This window comes from Pelophylax lessonae (genome assembly GCF_965119305.1).
Source record: "Pelophylax lessonae genome assembly, chromosome: 6".
NCBI lineage: Eukaryota > Metazoa > Chordata > Amphibia > Anura > Ranidae > Pelophylax > Pelophylax lessonae.
The window spans coordinates 331,836,905-331,864,879 of NC_138773.1; the positions used below are offsets into that span (position 1 = coordinate 331,836,905).

At 52.3% G+C, this 27,975-nt stretch overlaps 1 protein-coding gene across 1 annotated transcript; it reads left to right on the top strand.

Annotated features, from left to right (window-relative positions):
- Positions 1–759: 759 nt before the first annotated feature.
- Positions 760–27,967, top strand: C1QL2 (complement C1q like 2). Its single transcript, XM_082261411.1, has 2 exons — positions 760–1,345; positions 27,477–27,967. Exons 1-2 carry the CDS (start codon positions 806–808, stop codon positions 27,654–27,656), a joined length of 720 nt encoding a protein of 239 aa, XP_082117537.1. The 5' UTR covers positions 760–805; the 3' UTR covers positions 27,657–27,967.
- Positions 27,968–27,975: the final 8 nt, after the last annotated feature.

Below are 27,975 nucleotides of genomic sequence, written 5' to 3' on the forward strand. Positions count from 1 at the left end.
AGTTGTAGAGGGGTATTATATTAGGGGGTGGCAGTTGTAGAGGGGTATTATATTAGGGGGTGACAGTTGTAGAGGGGTATTATATTAGGGGGTGGCAGTTGTAGAGGGGGTATTATATTAGGGGGTGGCAGTTGTAGAGGGGTATTATATTAGGGGGTGGCAGTTGTAGAGGGGGTATTATAATAGGAGGTGACAGGTGTAGAGGGGGTATTATATTAGGGGGTGGCAGTTGTAGAGGGGTATTATATTAGGGGGTGACAGTTGTAGAGGGGTATTATATTAGGGGGTGACAGTTGTAGAGGGGGTATTATATTAGGGGGTGACAGTTGTAGAGGGGGTATTATATTAGGGGTGACAGTTGTAGAGGGGGTATTATATTAGGGGGTGGCAGTTGTAGAAGGGGTATTATATTAGGGGGTGACAGTTGTAGAGGGGGTATTATATTAGGGGTGACAGTTGTAGAGGGGGTATTATATTAGGGGGTGGCAGTTGTAGAGGGGGAATTATATTAGGGGGTGACAGTTGTAGAGGGGGTATTATAATAGGAGGTGACAGTTGTAGAGGGGGTATTATATTAGGGGGTGACAGTTGTTAGGCTTAGGGGTGTGTGAACGTAGGGGGCGTGTACTTCACCTGTCCCCCCCGCCCCCTCGCTCCTCCCCACCTTCTCCCGCCCCCTCGCTGGCTCTCAGTGTCTCTCCGGTCGGCGGAGGGATCGGTTCGGTGTCTCCGGTCGGTGTCGGTTGGTCGGTTGGTCACCCTGGTGCCCCGCAGGCGGCTCTTATTGGTGGCCCTGGGGGTGGCCATGCTGCTTCTTCTGGTGATTGTTATCCCCCTTCTTGCCCTCCTCCCCTCCCCCGCGGAGGGGCATTATGAGATGTTGGGCACTTGTCGGATGATTTGTGACCCGTATACCGGACACCCCCCGAGCCCCGCCGGGGAGGCTCTGCAGGATCTGAGCGGGGCCCCTCCTCCGCCCTTCATCCAGGGGCCCCGCGGGGAGCCGGGACGGCCAGGGAAGCCGGGAGCGCGGGGCCCCCCAGGAGAGCCGGGGCCCCCAGGAGCCAGGGGCCCCGCGGGGGAGAAGGGGGAGCCGGGAAGAGTGGGGGGATCGGCACCCCTCCAGGCTCCCCGCATCGCCTTCTATGTCGGTCTGAAGAGCCCCCATGAGGGCTACGAACTCCTGAAATTCGATGATGTTGTCACCAACCTGGGGAATCACTACGACCCCCAGAGCGGCAAATTCACCTGCCAGGTGCCCGGCATCTACTACTTCACCTATCATATCCTAATGAGGGGCGGGGACGGCACCAGCATGTGGGCGGACCTCTGCAAGAACGGACAGGTGAGGGGCAACAATGGGGGGGCAACTAGACTGTGCCAGCATGTGTGAGGACCTCTGCATGAAAGGACAGGTGAGGGGGTAACAATGGGGGGTAACTTGAGGGGGGCAGCAAGACTGCACCAGCATGTGGGAGGACCTCTCTAAGAACGAACAGGTGAGGGGGTAACTGGGGGGGGGGGCAACAATGGGGGGGTAACTGGAGGGCAACTAGACTGCACCAGCATGTGGGCGGACCTCTGCAAGAACAGACAGGTGAGGGGGTAACTGGAGGGGGGCAACAATGGGGGGTAACTGGAGGGCAACTAGACTGCACCAGCATGTGGGCAGACCTCGGCAAGAACGGACAGGTGAAGGGGTGACTGGGGGGGGGGGGCAGTAATGGGGGGCAACAATGGGGGGGTGACAACCAGACTGTACCTGCATGTGGGCGGACCTCTGCAAGAACTGACAGGTGAGGGGGTAACTGGAGGGCAACTAGACTGTGCCAGCATGTGGGCAGACCTCTGCAAGAACAGACAGGTGAAGGGGTAACTGGGGGGGGGGGGGGTAACTGCTGGGCAACTAGACTGCACCAGCATGTGGGCAGACCTCGGCAAGAACGGACAGGTGAAGGGGTGACTGGGGGGGCAGTAATGGGGGGCAACAATGGGGGGGTGACAACCAGACTGTACCTGCATGTGGGCGGACCTCTGCAAGAACTGACAGGTGAGGGGGTAACTGGGGGGCAACTAGACTGTGCCAGCATGTGGGAAGACCTCTGCAAGAACGGACAGGTGAGGGGGTAACTGGGGGGGCAGTAATGGGGGGCAACAATGGGGGGGGGGTTGGCAACTAGACTGTGCCAGCATGTGGGAAGACCTCTGCAAGAACGGACAGGTGAGGGGGTAACTGGGGGGGGCAGTAATGGGGGGCAACAATGGGGGGGTGGCAACTAGACTGTGCCAGCATGTGGGCGGACCTCTGCAAGAACAGACAGGTGAGGGGGTAACTGGGGGGCAACTAGACTGTACCAGCATGTGGGCAGACCTCTGCATAAACGGACAGGTGAGGGGGTAACTGGGGGGGGGGGGGTAACTGGGGGGCAACTAGACTGTACCAGCATGTGGGCAGACCTCTGCATGACAGTCAAAGGGGTAACTGGGGGGGCAGTAATGGGGGGTAACTGGGGGGGGAACAACTAGACTGCACCAGCATGTGGGAAGACCTCTGCAAGAACGGACAGGTGAGAGGCAACTGGGGGGGGCAAGAATAAGGGAGTAACTGGGGGGGGGGGGGGCAACTAGACTGTACCAGCATGTGTGAGGACCTCTGCATGAAAGGACAGGTGAGGGGGCAACAGTGGGGGGTAACTTGAGGGGGGCAGCTAGACTTCACCAGCATGTGGGAGGACCTCTCTAAGAAGGAACAGGTGAGGGGGTAACTGGGGGGGGGGCAACTAGACTGCACCAGCATGTGGGCAAACCTCTGCAGGAACGGACAGGTGAGGGGCGACAATGGGGGGGCAACTGAGGGGTGGGGGCAATTAGATTGCAACAGCTTGTGGGCAGACCTCTTCAGGAACAGACAAGTGAGGGGACAAATGGGGGTCAACAATGGGGGGGTAACTGGAGGGGGGCAACTAGACTGCACCAGCATGTAGGCGGACCTCTGTAAGAACGGACAGGGGAGGGGGCAACAAGTGTGTGTGTGTATGTGTGTATTGGGGGGCAACTAGAGAGGACTAGCATGGATATAGTAAGAATAAACCATAAAAGTAATTAGCAGGGTATCCGGGGTAAGGAGTTATTGGCAGGGTATCCAGGGTGAGGAATAATTGGTGGGGTATCCGGGGTAAGGAGTTATTGGCAGGGTATCCAGGGTGAGGAATAATTGGTGGGGTATCCGGGGTAAGGAGTTATTGGCGGGGTATCCAGGGTGAGGAATAATTGGTGGGGTATCCGGGGTAAGGAGTTATTGGCGGGGTATCCAGGGTGAGGAGTATTTAGTGGGGTATCCAGGGTGAGGAGTAATTGGTGGGGTATCTGGGGTGAGGAGTAATTAGTTGGGTATCCGGGGTGAGGAGTAATTGGTGGTGTATCCGGGGTGAGGAGTAATTGGTGGGGTATCTGGGGTGAGGAGTAATTAGTTGGGTATCCAGGGTGAGGAGTAATTGGTGGGTTATCTGGTGTGAGGGGTAATAAACAGGGTATCTGGGGTGAGGAGTAATAAGCGGGGTATCTGGGGTGAGGGGGAATTAGCAAATAATCCAGGGTGAGGGGTCCGAAGTGAACAGCAATTGGCAGGGTGAGGGGTAATTGGCGGGATATCCAGGTGAGGGGTAATTTGCAGGGTATCCGGGGTGAGGGGTAATTAGCTGGGTAACCAGGGTGAGGAGTAATTGGTGGGGTATCTGGGGTGAGGAGTAATTGGTGGGGTATCTGGGGTGAGGAGTAATTGGTGGGGTATCTGAGGTGAGGAGTAATTGGTGGGGTATCCGGGGTGAGGAGTAATTAGCCGGGTAACCAGGGTGAGGAGTAATTGGTGGGGTATCTGGGGTGAGGAGTAATTAGTGGGGTATCTGGGGTGAGGAGTAATTGGTGGGGTAGCCGGGGTGAGGAGTAATTGGTGGGGTGTCCTGGATGAGGGGTAATTGGTAGGGTATCCAGGGTGAGGGGTTATTGGTGTGATATCTGGGGTGAGGGGTAATTAGCGGGAAATTCGGGGTGAACAGTAATTGGCAGGTTATTATTATTATTATACAGGATTTATATAGCGCCAACAGTTTGCGCAGCGCTTAGGTTGAGGAATAATTAGTGGGGTATCCAGGGTGAGGGGTAATTGGTGGGTTATCCGGTGTGAGGGGGAATTAGCAGATAATCCAGGGTGAGGGGTAATTAGCGGGGAATCCGAAGTGAACAGTAATTGGCAGGGTGAGGGGTAATTGGCGGGATATCCAGCGTGAGGGGTAATTATCAGGGTATTTGGTTTGAGGAGTAATAAGTGGGGTATCTGGGGTGAGGGGGAAAAAGCGGGGTTTCCGAGGTGATGGGCAAATTGCGGTGTATCCAGGGTGAGGGGTAATTAGCAGTGTATCTGGGGTGAGGAGTAATTAGCCAGGTAACCAGGCTGAGGTAGGAATTAGCATTGTTTCCGAGGTTAGGGGTAATTGGCAGGGTATCCGGGTGAGGGGTAATTGGCCGGGTATCTGGGGTGAGGGGGAAATTAGAAAGGTTTCCGGGGTGAGGGGTAATTGGCGGGGTATCTAGGATGAGGGGGAATTACTGGGGTTTCCAAGGTGAGGGGTAATTGGCAGGGTATCCAGTGTGGGGGGTAATTGGTGGGGTATCCAGGGTGAGGGGTAATTGGTGGGGTATCCAGGGTGAGCGGGAATTAGCTTGGTTTTTGAGGTGAGGGGTAATTGGCAGGGTAAGCGGATGAGAGGTAATTGGTGGGATATCTGGGGTGGGGAGTAATTGGCGGGGTATCTGGGGTGAGGGTTAATTAGCGGGGTATCCAGGTGAGAGGTAATTGGTAGGGTATCCGGGATAAGGGGGAATCAGCAGGGTTTCCGAGGGGAGGGGTAATTGGTGGGTTATCTGGGTGAGGTGTAATTGGCGGGGTATCCAGGGTGAGGGGCAATTGGCGGGGTATCTGGGTGAGGTGTAAATGGTGGGGTATCCGGGGTGAGTAGTAATTGGCAGGGTACCTGGGGTGAGGGGTAATTAGCAGGGTATGCAGGGTGAGGGGGAATTAGCGGGATATCCAAGGTGAGGGTTAATTAGCGGGGTATCCAGGTGAGAGGTAATTGGTAGGGTAGCCAGGATAAGGTTGAATCAGCAGGGTTTCCGAGGGGAGGGGTAATTGGTGGGTTATCTGGGTGAGGAGTAATTAGCGAGTATCCGGATGAGGGGTAATTAGCGAGTATCCGGATGAGGGGAAATTGGTGTGGTCTACTGGGTGAGAAGTAATTGGCGGTGTATCCAGGTGAGGGATAATTGGCGGGGTTTCTGGGATGAGGGGTAATTGGTGGGGTATTCGGGTGAGGAGTAATAGGCCGGGTATCCGGGTGAGGAGTAATTGGTGGGGTATCCGGGTGAGGAGTAAATGGCGGGGTATCCGGGTGAGGGCTTATTGGCAGGGCATCCGGGTGAGGGTTAATTGGTGAGAAATCCATGTGAGGGGTATTTGGCAGGGTATCTGGGAGAGAAGTAAATGGCGGGGGGTCCAAGTGAGTAGTAATTGGCGGGGTCTCCGGTTGAGGGGTAATTGGCGGGGTATCTGGGTGAGGAGTAATTGGTGGGGTATCCGGGTGAGGAGTAAATAGTGGGGTATCCGGGTGAGGGGGTAATTGGCGGGGTATCTGTGTGAGGGGTATTTGGTGGGGTATCCGGGTGAGGGGTAATTGGCAGGGTATCCGGGTGAGGAGTAATTGGCTGAGTATCCAGGTGAGGGGTAATTAGTGGAGTATTGGGGTGAGGGGTAATTAGTGGAGTATTGGGGTGAGGGGTAATTTAATTAGTGGGGTATCGGGGTGAGGGATAATTGAAGGGGTATCCAGGTGAGGTTCAATTGATGGGGTATCCAGGTGAGGGGTAATTAGTGGGGTATTGGGGTAAAGGGTAACGAGTGGGGTATCCGGGTGAGGGGTAATTAGTGGGGTATCGGGGTGAGGGGTAGTTAGTGGGGTATCGGGGATGAGGGGTAATTGAGGGGGTATCCGGGTGAGGGATAATTAGTGGGGTGAGGGGTATGTGGTGGGGTGAGGGGTAATTGGTGGGGTGAGGGGTAATTGGTGGGGTGAGGGGTAATTAGTGGGGTGAGGGGTATGTGGTGGGGTGAGGGGTAATCGGTGGGGTGAGGGGTAATTGGTGGGGTATCTGAGTGAGGGGTAATTGGTGGGGTGAGGGGTAATTAGTGGGGTGAGGGGTAATCGGTGGAGTGAGGGGTAATTGGTGGTGTATCGGGGTGAGGGGTAATTAGTGGGGTGGGGGGTAATAGGTGGGGTGAGGGGTAATTGGTGGGGTATCGGGGTGAGCGGTAATTGGTGGGGTGAGGGGTAATTAGTGGGGTGAGGGGTAATTGGTGGGGTATCGGGGTGAGGGGTAATTGGTGGGGTGAGGGGTAATTAGTGGGGTGAGGGGTAATCGGTGGAGTGAGGGGTAATTGGTGGGGTGAGGGGTAATTAGTGGAGTGAGGGGTAATTGGTGGTGTATCGGGGTGAGGGGTAATTGGTGGGGTGAGGGGTAATTAGTGGGGTGGGGGGTAATTAGTGGGGTGGGGGGGCCTGTAGTTGGTAGTAATTTTTGGGTGATTGGGGGGAGGGGGGTAGTAAGATTCGGGTCCCCTGGGAGTGGGGGGCGGGGAATTGGAGGTATGAGGGGGTGGGATCTCCGTTGTCGGTGAAGCTCGGGGGTGGGACTTACGCACAGCCAATCTGCAGTAAGTGCGATAAATAGCGGGACCTCCCCCATCCTCTGGGGGTCTCAGATATCGGGTAATCTGTGTGGGGGGAAGGGGAAGGACCATCATCCCGATCCCCGGATTCCCGTCCAATCATAGGATGAGCAGTCCGGCTTTCACTGGGCACATGCTTGTTGCTGGTTAGTGACTGTCCATGGAGTAAAGCCGTGGATGATGATGGTGGAAATGCCGACCTCCCTGGCTGTCATGCTTCTCCTCTACCGGATCCCAACCTCCGCAATCTCTGATCTGTAGAAATGAAGCCAGAAAATCAGCATTCCCAGAATCCCCCGTCTTCCAGGTAGAGCAGTGGAGGAGGGGTGAAACTCATTTCTGTCCTGATAGGTTCCCTTTAAGTAGGAGGGGCCACTTCCTCCTTCCCTGTACACAGGATCAGACATACATGTACATTCCATGTGCGTACTCCGCTTCCTCCTCCTCTGTACACAGGATCAGACATACATGTACATTCCATGTGCGGGCTCCGCTTCCTCCTTCCCTGTACACAGGATCAGACATACATGTACATTCCATGTGCGTACTCCGCTTCCTCCTCCTCTGTACACAGGATCAGACATACATGTACATTCCATGTGCGGGCTCCGCTTCCTCCTTCCCTGTACACAGGATCAGACATACATGTACATTCCATGTGCGAGCTCCGCTTCCTCCTTCTCTGTACACAGGATCAGACATACATGTACATTCCATGTGCGGGCTCCGCTTCCTCCTCCTCTGTACACAGGATCAGACATACATGTACATTCCATGTGCGGACTCCGCTTCCTCCTCCTCTGTACAAAGGATCAGACATACATGTACATTCCATGTGCGGGCTCCACTTCCTCCTTCCCTGTACACAGGATGAGACATACATCTACATTCCATGTGCGGGCTCCGCTTCCTCCTTCCCTGTACACAGGATCAGACATAGATGTACATTCCATGTGCGGGCTCTGCTTCCTCCTTCTCTATACACAGGATCAGACATACATGTACATTCCATGTGCGGGCTCCGCTTCTTCCTCCTCCTCTGTACACAGGATCAGACATACATGTACATTCCATGTGCGGGCTCCGCTTCCTCCTTCTCTGTATACAGGATCAGACATACATGTACATTCCATGTGCGAACTCCACTTCCTCCTTCTCTGTACACAGGATCAGACATACATGTACATTCCATGTGCGGGCTCCGCTTCCTCCTCTGTACACAGGATCAGACATACATGTACATTCCATGTGCGGGCTCTGCTTCCTCCTTCTCTATACACAGGATCAGACATACATGTTAATTCCATGTGCGGGCTCCGCTTCCTCCTCTGTACACAGGATCAGACATACATGTACATTCCATGTGCGAGCTCCGCTTCCTCCTTCTCTGTACACAGGATCAGACATACATGTACATTCCATGTGCGGGCTCCGCTTCCTCCTTCCCTGTACACAGGATCAGACATACATGTACATTCCATGTGCGGGCTCCGCTTCTTCCTCCTCCTCTGTACACAGGATCAGACATAAATGTACATTCAATGTGCGGGCTCCGCTTCCTCCTTCTTTGTACACAGGATCAGACATACATGTACATTCCATGTGCGGGCTCTGCTTCCTCCTTCTCTATACACAGGATCAGACATACATGTACATTCCATGTGCGGGCTCCGCTTCCTCCTCTTCTGTACACAGGATCAGACATACATGTACATTCCATGTGCGGGCTCCGCTTCCTCCTTCTCTGTACACAGGATCAGACATACATGTACATTCCATGTGCGGGCTCCGCTTCCTCCTTCTCTGTACACAGGATCAGACATACATGTACATTCCATGTGCGGGCTCCGCTTCCTCCTCCTCTGTACACAGGATCAGACATACATGTACATTCCATGTGCGGGCTCCGCTTCCTCCTTCCCTGTACACAGGATCAGACATACATGTACATTCCATGTGCGGGCTCCGCTTCCTCCTCCTCTGTACACAGGATCAGACATACATGTACATTCCATGTGCGGGCTCTGCTTCCTCCTTCTCTGTACACAGGATCAGACATACATGTACATTCCATGTGCGGGCTCCGCTTCCTCCTCTTCTGTACACAGGATCAGACATACATGTACATTCCATGTGCGGGCTCCGCTTCCTCCTTCTCTGTACACAGGATCAGACATACATGTACATTCCATGTGCGGGCTCCGCTTCCTCCTTCCCTGTACACAGGATCAGACATACATGTACATTCCATGTGCGGGCTCCGCTTCCTCCTCCTCTGTACACAGGATCAGACATACATGTACATTCCATGTGCGGACTCCGCTTCCTCCTTCCCTGTACACAGGATCAGACATACATGTACATTCCATGTGCGGGCTCCGCTTCCTCCTTCTCTGTACACAGGATCAGACATACATGTACATTCCATGTGCGGGCTCCGCTTCCTCCTTCTCTGTACACAGGATCAGACATACATGTACATTCCATGTGCAGGCTCCGCTTCCTCCTCTGTACACAGGATCAGACATACATGTACATTCCATGTGCGAGCTCCTCTTCCTCCTTCTCTGTACACAGGATCAGACATACCTGTACATTCCATGTGCGGGCTCCGCTTCCTCCTTCCCTATACACAGGATCAGACATACATGTACATTCCATGTGCGGGCTCCGCTTCCTCCTTTCCTGTACACAGGATCAGACATACATGTACATTCCATGTGCGGGCTCCGCTTCCTCCTCCTCTGTACTCAGGATCAGACATACATGTACATTCCATGTGCAGACTCCGCTTCCTCCTTCTCTGTACACAGGATCAGACATACATGTACATTCCAGGTGCGGGCTCCGCTTCCTCCTTCCCTGTACACAGGATCAGACATACATGTACATTCCATGTGCGGGCTCCGCTTCCTCCTTCTCTGTACACAGGATCAGACATACATGTACATTCCATGTGCGGACTCCGCTTCCTCCTTCTCTGTACACAGGATCAGACATACATGTACATTCCATGTGCGGGCTCCGCTTCCTCCTTCTCTGTACACAGGATCAGACATACATGTACATTCCATGTGCGGGCTCCGCTTCCTCCTTCTCTGTATACAGGATCAGACATACATGTACATTCCATCTGCGGACTCCGCTTCCTCCTTCTCTGTACACAGGATCAGACATACATGTACATTCCATGTGCGGGCTCCGCTTCCTCCTTCTCTGTACACAGGATCAGACATACATGTACATTCCATGTGCGAGCTCCGCTTCCTCCTTCCCTGTACACAGGATCAGACATACATGTACATTCCATGTGCGGGCTCCGCTTCCTCCTCTGTACACAGGATCAGACATACATGTACATTCCATGTGCAGACTCCGCTTCCTCCTTCTCTGTACACAGGATCAGACATACATGTACATTCCATGTGCGGGCTCCGCTTCCTCCTTCTCTGTACACAGGATCAGACATACATGTACATTCCATGTGCAGACTCCGCTTCCTCCTTCTCTGTAAACAGGATCAGACATACATGTACATTCCATGTGCGGGCTCCGCTTCCTCCTCCTCTGTACACAGGATCAGACATACATGTACATTCCATGTGCAGACTCCGCTTCCTCCTTCTCTGTACACAGGATCAGACATACATGTACATTCCATGTGCGGGCTCCGCTTCCTCCTTCTCTGTACACAGGATCAGACATACATGTACATTCCATGTGCAGACTCCGCTTCCTCCTTCTCTGTACACAGGATCAGACATACATGTACATTCCATGTGCGAGCTCCGCTTCCTCCTTCTCTGTACAAAGGATCAGACATACATGTACATTCCATGTGCGGGCTCCGCTTCCTCCTTCTCTGTACACAGGATCAGACATACATGTACATTCCATGTGCGAGCTCCGCTTCCTCCTTCCCTGTACACAGGATCAGACATACATGTACATTCCATGTGCGGGCTCCGCTTCCTCCTCTGTACACAGGATCAGACATACATGTACATTCCATGTGCGGGCTCCGCTTCCTCCTTCTCTGTACACAGGATCAGACATACATGTACATTCCATGTGCGGACTCCGCTTCCTCCTTCTCTGTACACAGGATCAGACATACATGTACATTCCATGTGCTGGCTCCGCTTCCTCCTCCTCTGTAAACAGGATCAGACATACATGTACATTCCATGTGCGGGCTCCGCTTCCTCCTCCTCTGTACACAGGATCAGACATACATGTACATTCCATGTGCGGGCTCCGCTTCCTCCTTCCCTATACACAGGATCAGACACACATGTACATTCCATGTGCGGGCTCTGCTTCCTCCTTCTCTGTACACAGGATCAGACATACATGTACATTCCGTGTGCGGGCTCCGCTTACTCCTTCCCTGTACACAGGATCAGACATACATGTACATTCCATGTGTGGGCTCCTCTTCCTCCTTCCCTGTACACAGGATCAGACATACATGTACATTCCATGTGAGGGCTCCGCTTCCTCCTTCCCTATACACAGGATCAGACATACATGTACATTCCATGTGCGGGCTCCGCTTCCTCCTTCTCTGTACACAGGATCAGACATACATGTACATTCCATGTGCGGGCTCTGCTTCCTCCTCTGTACACAGGATCAGACATACATGTACATTCCATGTGCGGGCTCCGCTTCCTCCTTCTCTGTACACAGGATCAGACATACATGTACATTCCATGTGCGGGCTCCGCTTCCTCCTTCTCTGTACACAGGATCAGACATACATGTACATTCCATGTGCGGGCTCCCCTTCCTCCTCCTCTGTATACAGGATCAGACATACATGTACATTCCATGTGCGGGCTCCGCTTCCTCCTTCCCTGTACACAGGATCAGACATACATGTACATTCCATGTGCGGGCTCCGCTTCCTCCTCCTCTGTACACAGGATCACACATACATGTACATTCCATGTGCGGGCTCTGCTTCCTCCTTCTCTGTACACAGGATCAGACATACATGTACATTCCATGTGCGGGCTCCGCTTCCTCCTCTTCTGTACACAGGATCAGACATACATGTACATTCCATGTGCGGGCTCCGCTTCCTCCTTCTCTGTACACAGGATCAGACATACATGTACATTCCATGTGCGGGCTCCGCTTCCTCCTTCCCTGTACACAGGATCAGACATACATGTTCATTCCATGTGCGGGCTCCGCTTCCTCCTCCTCTGTACACAGGATCAGACATACATGTACATTCCATGTGCGGACTCCGCTTCCTCCTTCCCTGTACACAGGATCAGACATACATGTACATTCCATGTGCGGGCTCCGCTTCCTCCTTCTCTGTACACAGGATCAGACATACATGTACATTCCATGTGCAGGCTCCGCTTCCTCCTCTGTACACAGGATCAGACATACATGTACATTCCATGTGCAGACTCCGCTTCCTCCTTCTCTGTACACAGGATCAGACATACATGTACATTCCATGTGCGGGCTCCGCTTCCTCCTTCCCTGTATACAGGATCAGACATACATGTACATTCCATCTCTGGACTCCACTTCCTCCTTCTCTGTACACAGGATCAGACATACATGTACATTCCATGTGCGGGCTCCGCTTCCTCCTTCTCTGTACACAGGATCAGACATACATGTACATTCCATGTGCGAGCTCTGCTTCCTCCTTCCCTGTACACAGGATCAGACATACATGTACATTCCATGTGCGGGCTCCGCTTCCTCCTCTGTACACAGGATCAGACATACATGTACATTCCATGTGCAGACTCCGCTTCCTCCTTCTCTGTACACAGGATCAGACATACATGTACATTCCATGTGCGCACTCCGCTTCCTCCTTCTCTGTACACAGGATCAGACATACATGTACATTCCATGTGCGGGCTCCGCTTCCTCCTTCTCTGTACACAGGATCAGACATACATGTACATTCCATGTGCAGACTCCGCTTCCTCCTTCTCTGTACACAGGATCAGACATACATGTACATTCCATGTGCGAGCTCCGCTTCCTCCTTCTCTGTACACAGGATCAGACATACATGTACATTCCATGTGCGGTCTCCGCTTCCTCCTTCTCTGTACACAGGATCAGACATACATGTACATTCCATGTGCTGGCTCCGCTTCCTCCTCCTCTGTACACAGGATCAGACATACATGTACATTCCATGTGCGGGCTCCGCTTCCTCCTCCTCTGTACACAGGATCAGACATACATGTACATTCCATGTGCGGGCTCCGCTTCCTCCTTCCCTATACACAGGATCAGACATACATGTACATTCCATGTGCGGGCTCTGCTTCCTCCTTCTCTGTACACAGGATCAGACATACATGTACATTCCGTGTGCGGGCTCCGCTTCCTCCTTCTCTGTACACAGGATCAGACATACATGTACATTCCATGTGCGGGCTCTGCTTCCTCCTTCTCTGTACACAGGATCAGACATACATGTACATTCCATGTGCGGACTCTGCTTCCTCCTCTGTACACAGGATCAGACATACATGTACATTCCATGTGCGGGCTCCGCTTCCTACTTCCCTGTACACAGGATCAGACATACATGTACATTCCATGTGCGGGCTCCGCCTCCTCCTCTGTACACAGGATCAGACATACATGTACATTCCATGTGCGGACTCCGCTTCCTCCTTCTCTGTACACAGGATCAGACATACATGTACGTTCCATGTGCGGGCTCCGCTTCCTCCTTCCCTGTACACAGGGTCAGACATACATGTACATTCCATGTGTGGGCTCCGCTTCCTCCTTCTCTGTACACAGGATCAGACATACATGTACATTCCATGTGCGGGCTCCACTTCATCCTTCTCTGTACACAGGATCAGACATACATGTACATTCCATGTGCGGACTCCGCTTCCTCCCTATCTGTACACAGGATCAGACATACATGTACATTCCATGTGCGGGCTCCACTTCCTCCTTCCCTATACACAGGATCAGACATACATGTACATTCCATGTGCGGGCTCCGCTTCCTCCTTCTCTGTACACAGGATCAGACATACATGTACATTCCATGTGCGGGCTCCGCTTCCTCCTTCTCTGTACACAGGATCAGACATACATGTACATTCCATGTGCAGACTCCGCTTCCTCCTTCTCTGTACACAGGATCAGACATAGATGTACATTCCATGTGCGAGCTCCGCTTCCTCCTTCTCTGTACACAGGATCAGACATACATGTACATTCCATGTGCGGGCTCCGCTTCCTCCTTCTCTGTACACAGGATCAGACATACATGTACATTCCATGTGCGGGCTCCGCTTCCTCCTTCTCTGTACACAGGATCAGACATACATGTACATTCCATGTGCGGACTCCGCTTCCTCCTTCTCTGTACACAGGATCAGACATACATGTACATTCCATGTGCTAGCTCCGCTTCCTCCTCCTCTGTACACAGGATCAGACATACATGTACATTCCATGTGCGGGCTCCGCTTCCTCCTCCTCTGTACACAGGATCAGACATACATGTACATTCCATGTGCGGGCTCCGCTTCCTCCTTCCCTATACACAGGATCAGACATACATGTACATTCCGTGTGCGGGCTCCGCTTACTCCTTCCTTGTACACAGGATCAGACATACATGTACATTCCATGTGCGGGCTCCGCTTCCTCCTCCTCTGTACACAGGATCAGACATACATGTACATTCCATGTGCGGGCTCCGCTTCCTCCTTCCCTATACACAGGATCAGACATACATGTACATTCCGTGTGCGGGCTCCGCTTACTCCTTCTCTGTACACAGGATCAGACATACATGTACATTCCATGTGCGGGCTCCGCTTCCTCCTCCTCTGTACTCAGGATCAGACATACATGTACATTCCATGTGCGGGCTCTGCTTCCTCCTTCCCTATACACAGGATCAGACATACATGTACATTCCGTGTGCGGGCTCCGCTTACTCCTTTCCTTGTACACAGGATCAGACATACATGTACATTCCATGTGCGGGCTCCGCTTCCTCCTTCCCTATCCACAGGATCAGACATACATGTACATTCCGTGTGCGGACTCCGCTTCCTCCTTCTCTGTACACAGGATCAGACATACATGTACATTCCATGTGCGGGCTCCGCTTCCTCCTTCTCTGTACACAGGATCAGACATACATGTACATTCCATGTGCAGACTCCGCTTCCTCCTTCTCTGTACACAGGATCAGACATACATGTACATTCCATGTGCGAGCTCCGCTTCCTCCTTCTCTGTACACAGGATCAGACATACATGTACATTCCATGTGCGGTCTCCGCTTCCTCCTTCTCTGTACACAGGATCAGACATACATGTACATTCCATGTGCAGACTCCGCTTCCTCCTTCTCTGTACACAGGATCAGACATACATGTACATTCCATGTGCGGGCTCCGCTTCCTCCTTCTCTGTACACAGGATCAGACATACATGTACATTCCATGTGCGGACTCCGCTTCCTCCTTCTCTGTACACAGGATCAGACATACATGTACATTCCATGTGCTGGCTCCGCTTCCTCCTCCTCTGTACACAGGATCAGACATACATGTACATTCCATGTGCGGGCTCCGCTTCCTCCTCCTCTGTACACAGGATCAGACATACATGTACATTCCATGTGCGGGCTCCGCTTCCTCCTTCCCTATACACAGGATCAGACATACATGTACATTCCATGTGCGGGCTCTGCTTCCTCCTTCTCTGTACACAGGATCAGACATACATGTACATTCCGTGTGCGGGCTCCGCTTCCTCCTTCTCTGTACACAGGATCAGACATACATGTACATTCCATGTGCGGGCTCTGCTTCCTCCTTCTCTGTACACAGGATCAGACATACATGTACATTCCATGTGCGGGCTCTGCTTCCTCCTCTGTACACAGGATCAGACATACATGTACATTCCATGTGTGGGCTCCGCTTCCTACTTCCCTGTACACAGGATCAGACATACATGTAAATTCCATGTGCGGGCTCCGCCTCCTCCTCTGTACACAGGATCAGACATACATGTACATTCCATGTGCGGACTCCGCTTCCTCCTTCTCTGTACACAGGATCAGACATACATGTACGTTCCATGTGCGGGCTCCGCTTCCTCCTTCTCTGTACACAGGATCAGACATACAAGTACATTCCATGTGCGGGCTCCACTTCATCCTTCTCTGTACACAGGATCAGACATACATGTACATTCCATGTGCGGACTCCGCTTCCTCCCTATCTGTACACAGGATCAGACATACATGTACATTCCATGTGCGGGCTCCGCTTCCTCCTTCCCTATACACAGGATCAGACATACATGTACATTCCATGTGCGGGCTCCGCTTCCTCCTTCCCTATACACAGGATCAGACATACATGTACATTCCATCTGCGGGCTCCGCTTCCTCCTTCTCTGTACACAGGATCAGACATACATGTACATTCCATGTGCAGACTCCGCTTCCTCCTTCTCTGTACACAGGATCAGACATAGATGTACATTCCATGTGCGAGCTCCGCTTCCTCCTTCTCTGTACACAGGATCAGACATACATGTACATTCCATGTGCGGACTCCGCTTCCTCCTTCTCTGTACACAGGATCAGACATACATGTACATTCCATGTGCTAGCTCCGCTTCCTCCTCCTCTGTACACAGGATCAGACATACATGTACATTCCATGTGCGGGCTCCGCTTCCTCCTCCTCTGTACACAGGATCAGACATACATGTACATTCCATGTGCCGGCTCCGCTTCCTCCTTCCCTATACACAGGATCAGACATACATGTACATTCCGTGTGCGGGCTCCGCTTACTCCTTCCTTGTACACAGGATCAGACATACATGTACATTCCATGTGCGGGCTCCGCTTCCTCCTCCTCTGTACACAGGATCAGACATACATGTACATTCCATGTGCGGGCTCCGCTTCCTCCTTCCCTATACACAGGATCAGACATACATGTACATTCCGTGTGCGGGCTCCGCTTACTCCTTCTCTGTACACAGGATCAGACATACATGTACATTCCATGTGCGGGCTCCGCTTCCTCCTCCTCTGTACTCAGGATCAGACATACATGTACATTCCATGTGCGGGCTCTGCTTCCTCCTTCCCTATACACAGGATCAGACATACATGTACATTCCGTGTGCGGGCTCCGCTTACTCCTTTCCTTGTACACAGGATCAGACATACATGTACATTCCATGTGCGGGCTCCGCTTCCTCCTTCCCTATCCACAGGATCAGACATACATGTACATTCCATGTGCGGGCTCTGCTTCTTCCTTCTCTGTACACACGATAAGACATACATGTACATTGCATGTGCGGGCTCCGCTTCCCCCTCTGTACACAGGATCAGACATACATGTACATTCCATGTGCGGGCTCCGCTTCCTCCTCCTCTGTACACAGGATCAGACATACATGTACATTCCATGTGCGGGCTCCGCTTACTCCTTCCCTGTACACAGGATCAGACATACATGTACATTCCATGTGCGGGCCCCGCTTCCTCCTTCTCTGTACACAGGATCAGACATACATGTACATTCCATGTGTGGGCTCCGCTTCCTCCTCTTCTGTACACAGGATCAGACATACATGTACATTCCATGTGCGGACTCCGCTTCCTCCTTCTCTGTACACAGGATCAGACATACATGTACATTCCATGTGTGGGCTCCGCTTCCTCCTCCTCTGTACACAGGATCAGACATACATGTACATTCCATGTGCGGGCTCCGCTTCCTCCTCCTCTGTACTCAGGATCAGACATACATTCCATGTGCGGGCTCCGCTTCCTCCTTCCCTATACACAGGATCAGACATACATGTACATTCCGTGTGCGGGCTCCGCTTACTCCTTCCCTGTACACAGGATCAGACATACATGTACATTCCATGTGCGGGCTCCGCTTCCTCCTTCCCTATACACAGGATCAGACATACATGTACATTCCATGTGCGGGCTCCGCTTCCTCCTTCTCTGTACACAGGATCAGACATACATGTACATTCCATGTGCGGGCTCCGCTTCCTCCTCTGTACACAGGATCAGACATACATGTACATTCCATGTGCGGGCTCCGCTTCCTCCTTCCCTGTACACAGGAACAGACATACATGTACATTCCATGTGCGGGCTCCGCTTCCTCCTCTGTACACAGGATCAGACATACATGTACATTCCATGTGCGGACTCCGCTTCCTCCTTCTCTGTACACAGGATCAGACATACATGTACATTCCATGTGTGGGCTCCGCTTCCTCCTTCCTTGTACACAGGGTCAGACATACATGTACATTCCATGTGCGGGCTCCGCTTCCTCCTTCTCTGTACACAGGATCAGACATACATGTACATTCCATGTGCGGGCTCCACTTCATCCTTCTCTGTACACAGGATCAGACATACATGTACATTCCATGTGCAGACTCTGCTTCCTCCTTCTCTGTACACAGGATCAGACATACATGTACATTCCATGTGCGGACTCTGCTTCCTCCTTCCCTATACACAGGATCAGGCATACATGTACATTCCGTGTGCGGGCTCCGCTTACTCCTTCCCTGTACACAGGATCAGACATACATGTACATTCCATGTGCGGGCTCCGCTTCCTCCTTCCCTATACACAGGATCAGACATACATGTACATTCCATGTGCGGGCTCCGCTTCCTCCTTCTCTGTACACAGGATCAGACATACATGTACATTCCATGTGCGGGCTCCGCTTCCTCCTCTGTACACAGGATCAGACATACATGTACATTCCATGTGCGGGCTCCGCTTCCTCCTCCTCTGTACACAGGATCAGACATACATGTACATTCCATGTGCGGGCTCCGCTTCCTCCTTCCCTGTACACAGGGTCAGACATACATGTACATTCCATGTGCGGGCTCCGCTTCCTCCTTCTCTGTACACAGGATCAGACATACATGTACATTCCATGTGCGGACTCTGCTTCCTCCTTCTCTGTACACAGGATCAGACATACATGTACATTCCGTGTGCAGGCTCCGCTTACTCCTTCCCTGTACACAGGATCAGACATACATGTACATTCCATGTGCGGGCTCCGCTTCCTCCTTCCCTATACACAGGATCAGACATACATGTACATTCCATGTGCGGGCTCCGCTTCCTCCTTCTCTGTACACAGGATCAGACATACATGTACATTCCATGTGCGGGCTCCGCTTCCTCCTCTGTACACAGGATCAGACATACATGTACATTCCATGTGCGGGCTCCGCTTCTTCCTCCTCCTCTGTACACAGGATCAGACATACATGTACATTCCATGTGCGGGCTCCGCTTACTCCTTCCCTGTACACAGGATCAGACATACATGTACATTCCATGTGCGGGCTCCGCTTCCTCCTTCTCTGTACACAGGATCAGACATACATGTACATTCCATGTGTGTGTTCCGCTTCCTCCTCTTCTGTACACAGTATCAGACATACATGTACATTCCATGTGTGGGCTCCGCTTCCTCCTCCTCTGTACACAGGATCAGACATACATGTACATTCCATGTGCGGGCTCCGCTTCCTCCTCCTCTGTACTCAGGATCAGACATACATGTACATTCCATGTGCGGCCTCCGCTTCCTCCTTCCCTATGCACAGGATCAGACATACATGTACATTCCGTGTGCGGGCTCCGCTTACTCCTTCCCTGTACACAGGATCAGACATACATGTACATTCCATGTGCGGGCTCCACTTCCTCCTTCCCTATACACAGGATCAGACATACATGTACATTACATGTGCGGGCTCCGCTTCCTCCTTCTCTGTACACAGGATCAGACATACATGTACATTCCATGTGCGGGCTCCGCTTCCTCCTCTGTACACAGGATCAGACATACATGTACATTCCATGTGCGGGCTCCACTTCCTCCTTCCCTGTACACAGGATCAGACATACATGTACATTCCATGTGGGGGCTCCGCTTCCTCCTCTGTAAACAGGATCAGACATACATGTACATTCCATGTGCGGACTCCGCTTCCTCCTTCTCTGTACACAGGATCAGACATACATGTACGTTCCATGTGCGGGCTCCGCTTCCTCCTTCCCTGTACACAGGGTCAGACATACATGTACATTCCATGTGCGGGCTCCGCTTCCTCCTTCTCTGTACACAGGATCAGACATACATGTACATTCCATGTGCGGGCTCCACTTCATCCTTCTCTGTACACAGGATCAGACATACATGTACATTCCATGTGCGGGCTCCGCTTCCTCCTTCCCTGTACACAGGGTCAGACATACATGTACATTCCATGTGCGGGCTCTGCTTCCTCCTTCTCTGTACACAGGATCAGACATCCATGTACATTCCATGTGCGGACTCCGCTTCCTCCTTCCCTGTACACAGGATCAGACATACATGTACATTCCATGTGCGGACTCTGCTTCCTCCTTCCCTGTACACAGGATCAGACATACATGTACATTCCATGTGCGGGCTCCGCTTCCTCCTCCTCTGTACACAGGATCAGACATACATGTACATTCCATGTGCGGGCTCCGCTTCCTCCTCCTCTGTACACAGGATCAGACATATATGTACATTCCATGTGCGGGCTCCGCTTCCTCCTTCTCTGTACACAGGATCAGACATACATGTACATTCCATGTGCGGGCTCCGCTTCCTCCTTCTCTGTACACAGGATCAGACATACATGTACATTCCATGTGCGGGCTCCGCTTCCTCCTCTGTACACAGGATCAGACATACATGTACATTCCATGTGCGGGCTCCGCTTCCTCCTCCTCTGTACACAGGATCAGACATACATGTACATTCCATGTGCGGGCTCCGCTTCCTCCTTCCCTGTACACAGGGTCAGACATACATGTACATTCCATGTGCGGGCTCCGCTTCCTCCTTCTCTGTACACAGGATCAGACATACATGTACATTCCATGTGCGGACTCTGCTTCCTCCTTCTCTGTACACAGGATCAGACATACATGTACATTCCGTGTGCAGGCTCCGCTTACTCCTTCCCTGTACACAGGATCAGACATACATGTACATTCCATGTGCGGGCTCCGCTTCCTCCTTCCCTATACACAGGATCAGACATACATGTACATTCCATGTGCGGGCTCCGCTTCCTCCTTCTCTGTACACAGGATCAGACATACATGTACATTCCATGTGCGGGCTCCGCTTCCTCCTCTGTACACAGGATCAGACATACATGTACATTCCATGTGCGGGCTCCGCTTCTTCCTCCTCCTCTGTACACAGGATCAGACATACATGTACATTCCATGTGCGGGCTCCGCTTACTCCTTCCCTGTACACAGGATCAGACATACATGTACATTCCATGTGCGGGCTCCGCTTCCTCCTTCTCTGTACACAGGATCAGACATACATGTACATTCCATGTGTGGGCTCCGCTTCCTCCTCTTCTGTACACAGGATCAGACATACATGTACATTCCATGTGTGGGCTCCGCTTCCTCCTCCTCTGTACACAGGATCAGACATACATGTACATTCCATGTGCGGGCTCCGCTTCCTCCTCCTCTGTACTCAGGATCAGACATACATGTACATTCCATGTGCGGCCTCCGCTTCCTCCTTCCCTATGCACAGGATCAGACATACATGTACATTCCGTGTGCGGGCTCCGCTTACTCCTTCCCTGTACACAGGATCAGACATACATGTACATTCCATGTGCGGGCTCCACTTCCTCCTTCCCTATACACAGGATCAGACATACATGTACATTACATGTGCGGGCTCCGCTTCCTCCTTCTCTGTACACAGGATCAGACATACATGTACATTCCATGTGCGGGCTCCGCTTCCTCCTCTGTACACAGGATCAGACATACATGTACATTCCATGTGCGGGCTCCGCTTCCTCCTTCCCTGTACACAGGATCAGACATACATGTACATTCCATGTGGGGGCTCCGCTTCCTCCTCTGTACACAGGATCAGACATACATGTACATTCCATGTGCGGACTCCGCTTCCTCCTTCTCTGTACACAGGATCAGACATACATGTACGTTCCATGTGCGGGCTCCGCTTCCTCCTTCCCTGTACACAGGGTCAGACATACATGTACATTCCATGTGCGGGCTCCGCTTCCTCCTTCTCTGTACACAGGATCAGACATACATGTACATTCCATGTGCGGGCTCCACTTCATCCTTCTCTGTACACAGGATCAGACATACATGTACATTCCATGTGCGGGCTCCGCTTCCTCCTTCCCTGTACACAGGGTCAGACATACATGTACATTCCATGTGCGGGCTCTGCTTCCTCCTTCTCTGTACACAGGATCAGACATCCATGTACATTCCATGTGCGGACTCCGCTTCCTCCTTCCCTGTACACAGGATCAGACATACATGTACATTCCATGTGCGGACTCTGCTTCCTCCTTCCCTGTACACAGGATCAGACATACATGTACATTCCATGTGCGGGCTCCGCTTCCTCCTCCTCTGTACACAGGATCAGACATACATGTACATTCCATGTGCGGGCTCCGCTTCCTCCTCCTCTGTACACAGGATCAGACATATATGTACATTCCATGTGCGGGCTCCGCTTCCTCCTTCTCTGTACACAGGATCAGACATACATGTACATTCCATGTGCGGGCTCCGCTTCCTCCTTCCCTATACACAGGATCAGACATACATGTACATTACATGTGCGGGCTCCGCTTCCTCCTTCTCTGTACACAGGATCAGACATACATGTACATTCCATGTGCGGGCTCCGCTTCCTCCTCTGTACACAGGATCAGACATACATGTACATTCCATGTGCGGGCTCCGCTTCCTCCTTCCCTGTACACAGGATCAGACATACATGTACATTCCATGTGCGGGCTCCGCTTCCTCCTCTGTACACAGGATCAGACATACATGTACATTCCATGTGCGGACTCCGCTTCCTCCTTCTCTGTACACAGGATCAGACATACATGTACGTTCCATGTGCAGGCTCCGCTTCCTCCTTCCCTGTACACAGGGTCAGACATACATGTACATTCCATGTGCGGGCTCTGCTTCCTCCTTCTCTGTACACAGGATCAGACATACATGTACATTCCATGTGCGGGCTCCACTTCATCCTTCTCTGTACACAGGATCAGACATACATGTACATTCCATGTGCGGGCTCCGCTTCCTCCTTCCCTGTACACAGGGTCAGACATACATGTACATTCCATGTGCGGGCTCTGCTTCCTCCTTCTCTGTACACAGGATCAGACATACATGTACATTCCATGTGCGGACTCCGCTTCCTCCTTCCCTGTACACAGGATCAGACATACATGTACATTCCATGTGCGGACTCTGCTTCCTCCTTCCCTGTACACAGGATCAGACATACATGTACATTCCATGTGCGGGCTCCGCTTCCTCCTCCTCTGTACACAGGATCAGACATACATGTACATTCCATGTGCGGGCTCCGCTTCCTCCTTCTCTGTACACAGGATCAGACATACATGTACATTCCATGTGCGGGCTCCGCTTCCTCCTTCCCTGTACACAGGATCAGACATACATGTACATTCCATGTGCGGACTCCGCTTCCTCCTTCCCTGTACACAGGATCAGACATACATGTACATTCCATGTGCGGGCTCCGCTTCCTCCTCTGTACACAGGATCAGACATACATGTACATTCCATGTGCGGACTCCGCTTCCTCCTTCCCTGTACACAGGATCAGACATACATGTACATTCCATGTGCGGGCTCCGCTTCCTCCTCTGTACACAGGATCAGACATACATGTACAAAGATTTATGTCATTTTTATTAATTATTTTTTTACTAGTAATGGCGGTGATCTGCGATTTTTAGCGGGACTGCGACATTGCGGCGGACAGATCGGACCGCTAACTGATATTTTTGACACTTTTGGGGACCAGTGACATTACTGCAGTAATCAGTGCTATAAATATGCACTGTCACTGTAATAATGACACTGGCAGGGAAGGGGTTAACCTTGTGGGTGATCAAGGGGTTAAATGTGAGCCTAGGGGAGTGATTCTAACTGTGGGGGGGCGTGGCTTGTGAAATGATCATAGAGACCTGTGATCCTATATAGAAGGCGCTCTGTGATCATTCAAGGGAGAAGAACGGTCAGCTGTGATTACAACATCCGACCGTCCTTCTCTCTCAGCGGGGAACGATCGCGGGTGGCTGGCGGTAATCGGAGCCGCATTGCCCCGTACATCATTGTCCCCGCTGCCAATTGGGGGCGGGAGCGACTTAGGTCTTCGCCAGTTTATGCAGGAGGGCCGCATTGCCGCAGTTAATCGGCGGCGGGTGGTCGGGAACCGGTTAAGTGGTTAGGGGGAACCCTATGACAGATTTTGAAAAAAAAAATGGCGTGGTCCCCCCCTTCAAAATCTATTCCAGACCCTTACCCGAGCATACAGCCTGGCAGGTCAGGAAGGGGGGGGCGAGTAGCCCCCCTCGGATCTATACCAGTCCGCTCAGCACAGACCAGGGTGCTTTAGGGTGCCATGTTGATGGGGACAAGGGCCTCTTTCCAACAACCCTGGGCTGTGTTGGGGGGGTCTGCGGGTGGGGGGCTTATTGGAATCTGGCTCAAGGGGGCCCCCAGATACCGCCCCCCCCCCAATGATGTGAATGGGTATTAGGTACCCATTCACCATAACAGTTTTAAAAAGTAAAAAGCCACAGTTTTTGAAAAGTTCTTTATTAGAAATAATAAAATAGTGTCCCTCGATGTGAGTCCATCGTCCAATCACGGCGTCCGCCACACCCGAAAAATAGAAAATAATGAGAAAACGCTTCCTGCCATATTCCCGATCTTCGATTGTGACCGTTTTTTTTTTGTAGCCAAGGGGTGGAGTCACCCGGCCACATCACTCGGAGGCCCCGTCCACTTTTGGCGTCATCTGTTGTCAGAAGGGGGTGGTGCCACCGGGTGACATTGTCAGGTGGCTCTGCCCCTTGCCTATAAAAGAACTGTCTAAGCTGAGGATCGGGCAGATGGCGGGGAGCCAAGCGTTTGGTAGGGTCTGGTATGAATTTTGGGGGGGACCCCACACTGTTTTTTATTTTTTTATCTGTATTGAGGGGAGAATACATTACAGCCGCGAGCAAGTTTAAATGACGTTTTTTTCCTTTAGAAATTGCTGCAGCAGGCTCCATACATCGTACAGATGCCCCACTTTACAGGAACATTAGGGGACCCCCCAGGCACGATATTTAAAGGGATTTTTCATTTTTATTGTTTCACTTTAAGCCTCATTAAAATCAGTAAATCACTGCTCCTATAAAAATCGATCGTTTAAAAAAAATGTTTTTTTGCATTGATACATGTCCCCCCAGGTCAGTACCCGGACTCCCCCCCCCAAGTCAGTACCCAGACCCCCCCCCAGGTCAGTACCCGGACCCCCCCAGGTCAGTACCCGGACCCCCCAGGGCAGTACCCGGACCCCCCCCCAGGTCAGTACCCGGACCCTCATACACTTTTTATGGCAATAACTTCCATATAAGGCTTTAAAATGAGGACTTTTGATTTTTCATGTTCAAGTCCCATAGACTTTAATGGAGATCGATTGTTTGCAGAACTTTTCCCTGTTCCAGATGTTTTGGTGCAAACCCAACCGGCGGTGTTCAGCCAATAACTAATGTACAGTCCCGCCAATGAACATCAACTCAACTCGCCGTGTTTGGAGGAAGAAAAATGCTGACTATGACTCTAAGAACACCATCCATACAGACGCCATTCCTACAGTCACCATCCCTACAGTCAGCATCCCTACAGTCACCTTCCCTACAGACACCATCCCTACAGTCCCCTTTCCTACAGTCACCATCCCTACAGTCAGCGTCCCTACAGTCACCTTCCCTACAGACACCATCCCTACAGTCCCCTTTCCTACAGTCACCATCCCTACAGTCAGCGTCCCTACAGTCACCTTCCCTATAGTCACCTTCCCTACAGTCACCTTCCCTATAGTCACCTTTCCTACAGTCCCCTACCCTACAGTCACCTTTCCTACAGTCGCCATCCCTACAGTCGCCATCCCTACAGTCGCCATCCCTACAGTCGCCATCCCTACAGTCACCTTCCCTACAGTCACCTTCCCTACAGTCACCTTCCCTATAGTCACCTTTCCTACAGTCCCCTACCCTACAGTCACCTTTCCTACAGTCGCCATCCCTACAGTCGCCATCCCTACAGTCACCTTCCCTACAGTCCCCTACCCTACAGTCGCCATCCCTACAGTCGCCATCCCTACAGTCACCTTCCCTACAGTCAGCATCCCTATAGTCACCTTCCCTACAGACACCTTCCCTACAGTCCCCTACCCTACAGTGACCTTTCCTACAGTCGCCATCCCTACAGTCGCCATCCCTACAGTCACCTTCCCTACAGTCACCTTCCCTACAGTCAGCGTCCCTACAGTCACCTTCCCTACAGTCTCCATCCCTACAGTCACTTTACCTACAGTCATCTTCCCTACAGTCACCTTCCCTACAGTCACCGTCCCTACAGTCACCGTCCCTACAGTCAGCGTCCCTACAGTCAGCGTCCCTACAGTCACCTTCCCTACAGTCACCATCCCTACAGTCACCTTTCCTACAGTCACCGTCACTACAGTCAGCGTCCCTACAGTCACCATTCCTACAGTTACCTTCCCTACAGTCACCGTCCCTACAGTCACCTTCCCATACGAGTGCCCTCCTCCCCTCCCATACAACGAGCACCCTCCTCCCCTCCCATACAACGAGCGCCCTCCTCCCCTCCCATACAACGAGCGCCCTCCTCCCCTCCCATACAACAGGCGCCCTCCTTTCCTCCCATACAACGCGCGCCCTCCTCCACTCCCACACAACGGGCGCTCTCCTAACCTCCCATACAACGGGCGCCCTCCTCACCTCCCATATAACGAGCACCCTCCTCCCCTCCCATACAACGAGCGCCCTCCTCCCCTCCCATACAATGAGCACCCTCCTCCCCTCCCATACAAATAGCGCCCTCCTCACCTCCCATACAACGAGCACCCTCCTCCCCTTCCATACAACGAGCACCCTCCTCCCCTCCCATACAACGAGCGCCCTCCTCCCCTCCCATACAACGAGCGCCCTCCCATACAACAAACGCCCTCCTCCCCTTTCATACAATAAGCGCCCTGCTCTCCTCCCATACAACGAGCACACTTCTCCCCTCCCATACAACGAGCGCCCTCCTCCCATACAACCAGTGCCCTCCTGCCCTCCCATACAACGAGCACCCTCCTCCCCTCCCATACAACAAACGCCCTCCTCCCCTCTCCTTCCATACAACAAGCGCCCCCCTCCCCTCCCATACAACGAGCGCCCTCCTGTTGCAGATCTGCACAGGGCAATGTCGGGGTCATTCTGGGGGCTTAGATTGTGGAGGGTAATAAATGGGGCCCATTCACAGGCATGTTCTGTAGAACGCACAATCATTGTGATTATCTGTCGCCCCTGAGGAAGGCGCAGTGTGATTCTGCAGCGTGTTGGATGTAAATGATTCTGCAGTAACTGATTCAGTAAATTTGTGTGTCCATACAGCGACCAATCAGCACTCACCTTCTTCCTTGTCTCCTGTCCTCCACCCTGCAGGTGCGGGCGAGCGCCATTGCTCAGGACGCCGATCAGAACTACGACTACGCCAGCAACAGCGTGGTGCTTCACCTGGACTCCGGGGACGAGATTTACGTCAAGCTGGATGGGGGGAAGGCTCATGGGGGGAACAACAACAAGTACAGCACGTTCTCTGGATTTATCTTATACCCGGACTAGAGTGGCGGGCTCCGCCCACTGCGCCACACGGGACAAGGACACCTTAGTAGGAATGGACTGTACTCTGCCCGCGGACACGGCTGGAGCTGCTGGTGACTTTCATTCTATCTCTGCCAGTGTTCCCCGATTCCCAGAATCCACCCCACGGAGTCCGCGCTTAAAGGGGTCCTCCTCCTTAAAGCCATTTTATAGGGTCCTGCCTAGGAGCGAACACCTCCAGGTACGCGCTCTTCCCTCTGCCAGCCAGAAAAGACTCGTGTGTGCCCCTCTGATAATAGTTTCCTGTTCATTATCCCAGCCTTGTAGCAATTTCCCCTAT

Bases quoted from the DNA above. Each gene is read 5' to 3' on its own strand.
- C1QL2 (XM_082261411.1), top strand. From the start codon at position 806: ATGCTGCTTCTTCTGGTGATTGTTATCCCCCTTCTTGCCCTCCTCCCC. The intron at 1,346-27,476 runs GTGAGGGGCAAC...TCCACCCTGCAG, and splicing joins ACCTCTGCAAGAACGGACAG to GTGCGGGCGAGCGCCATTGC.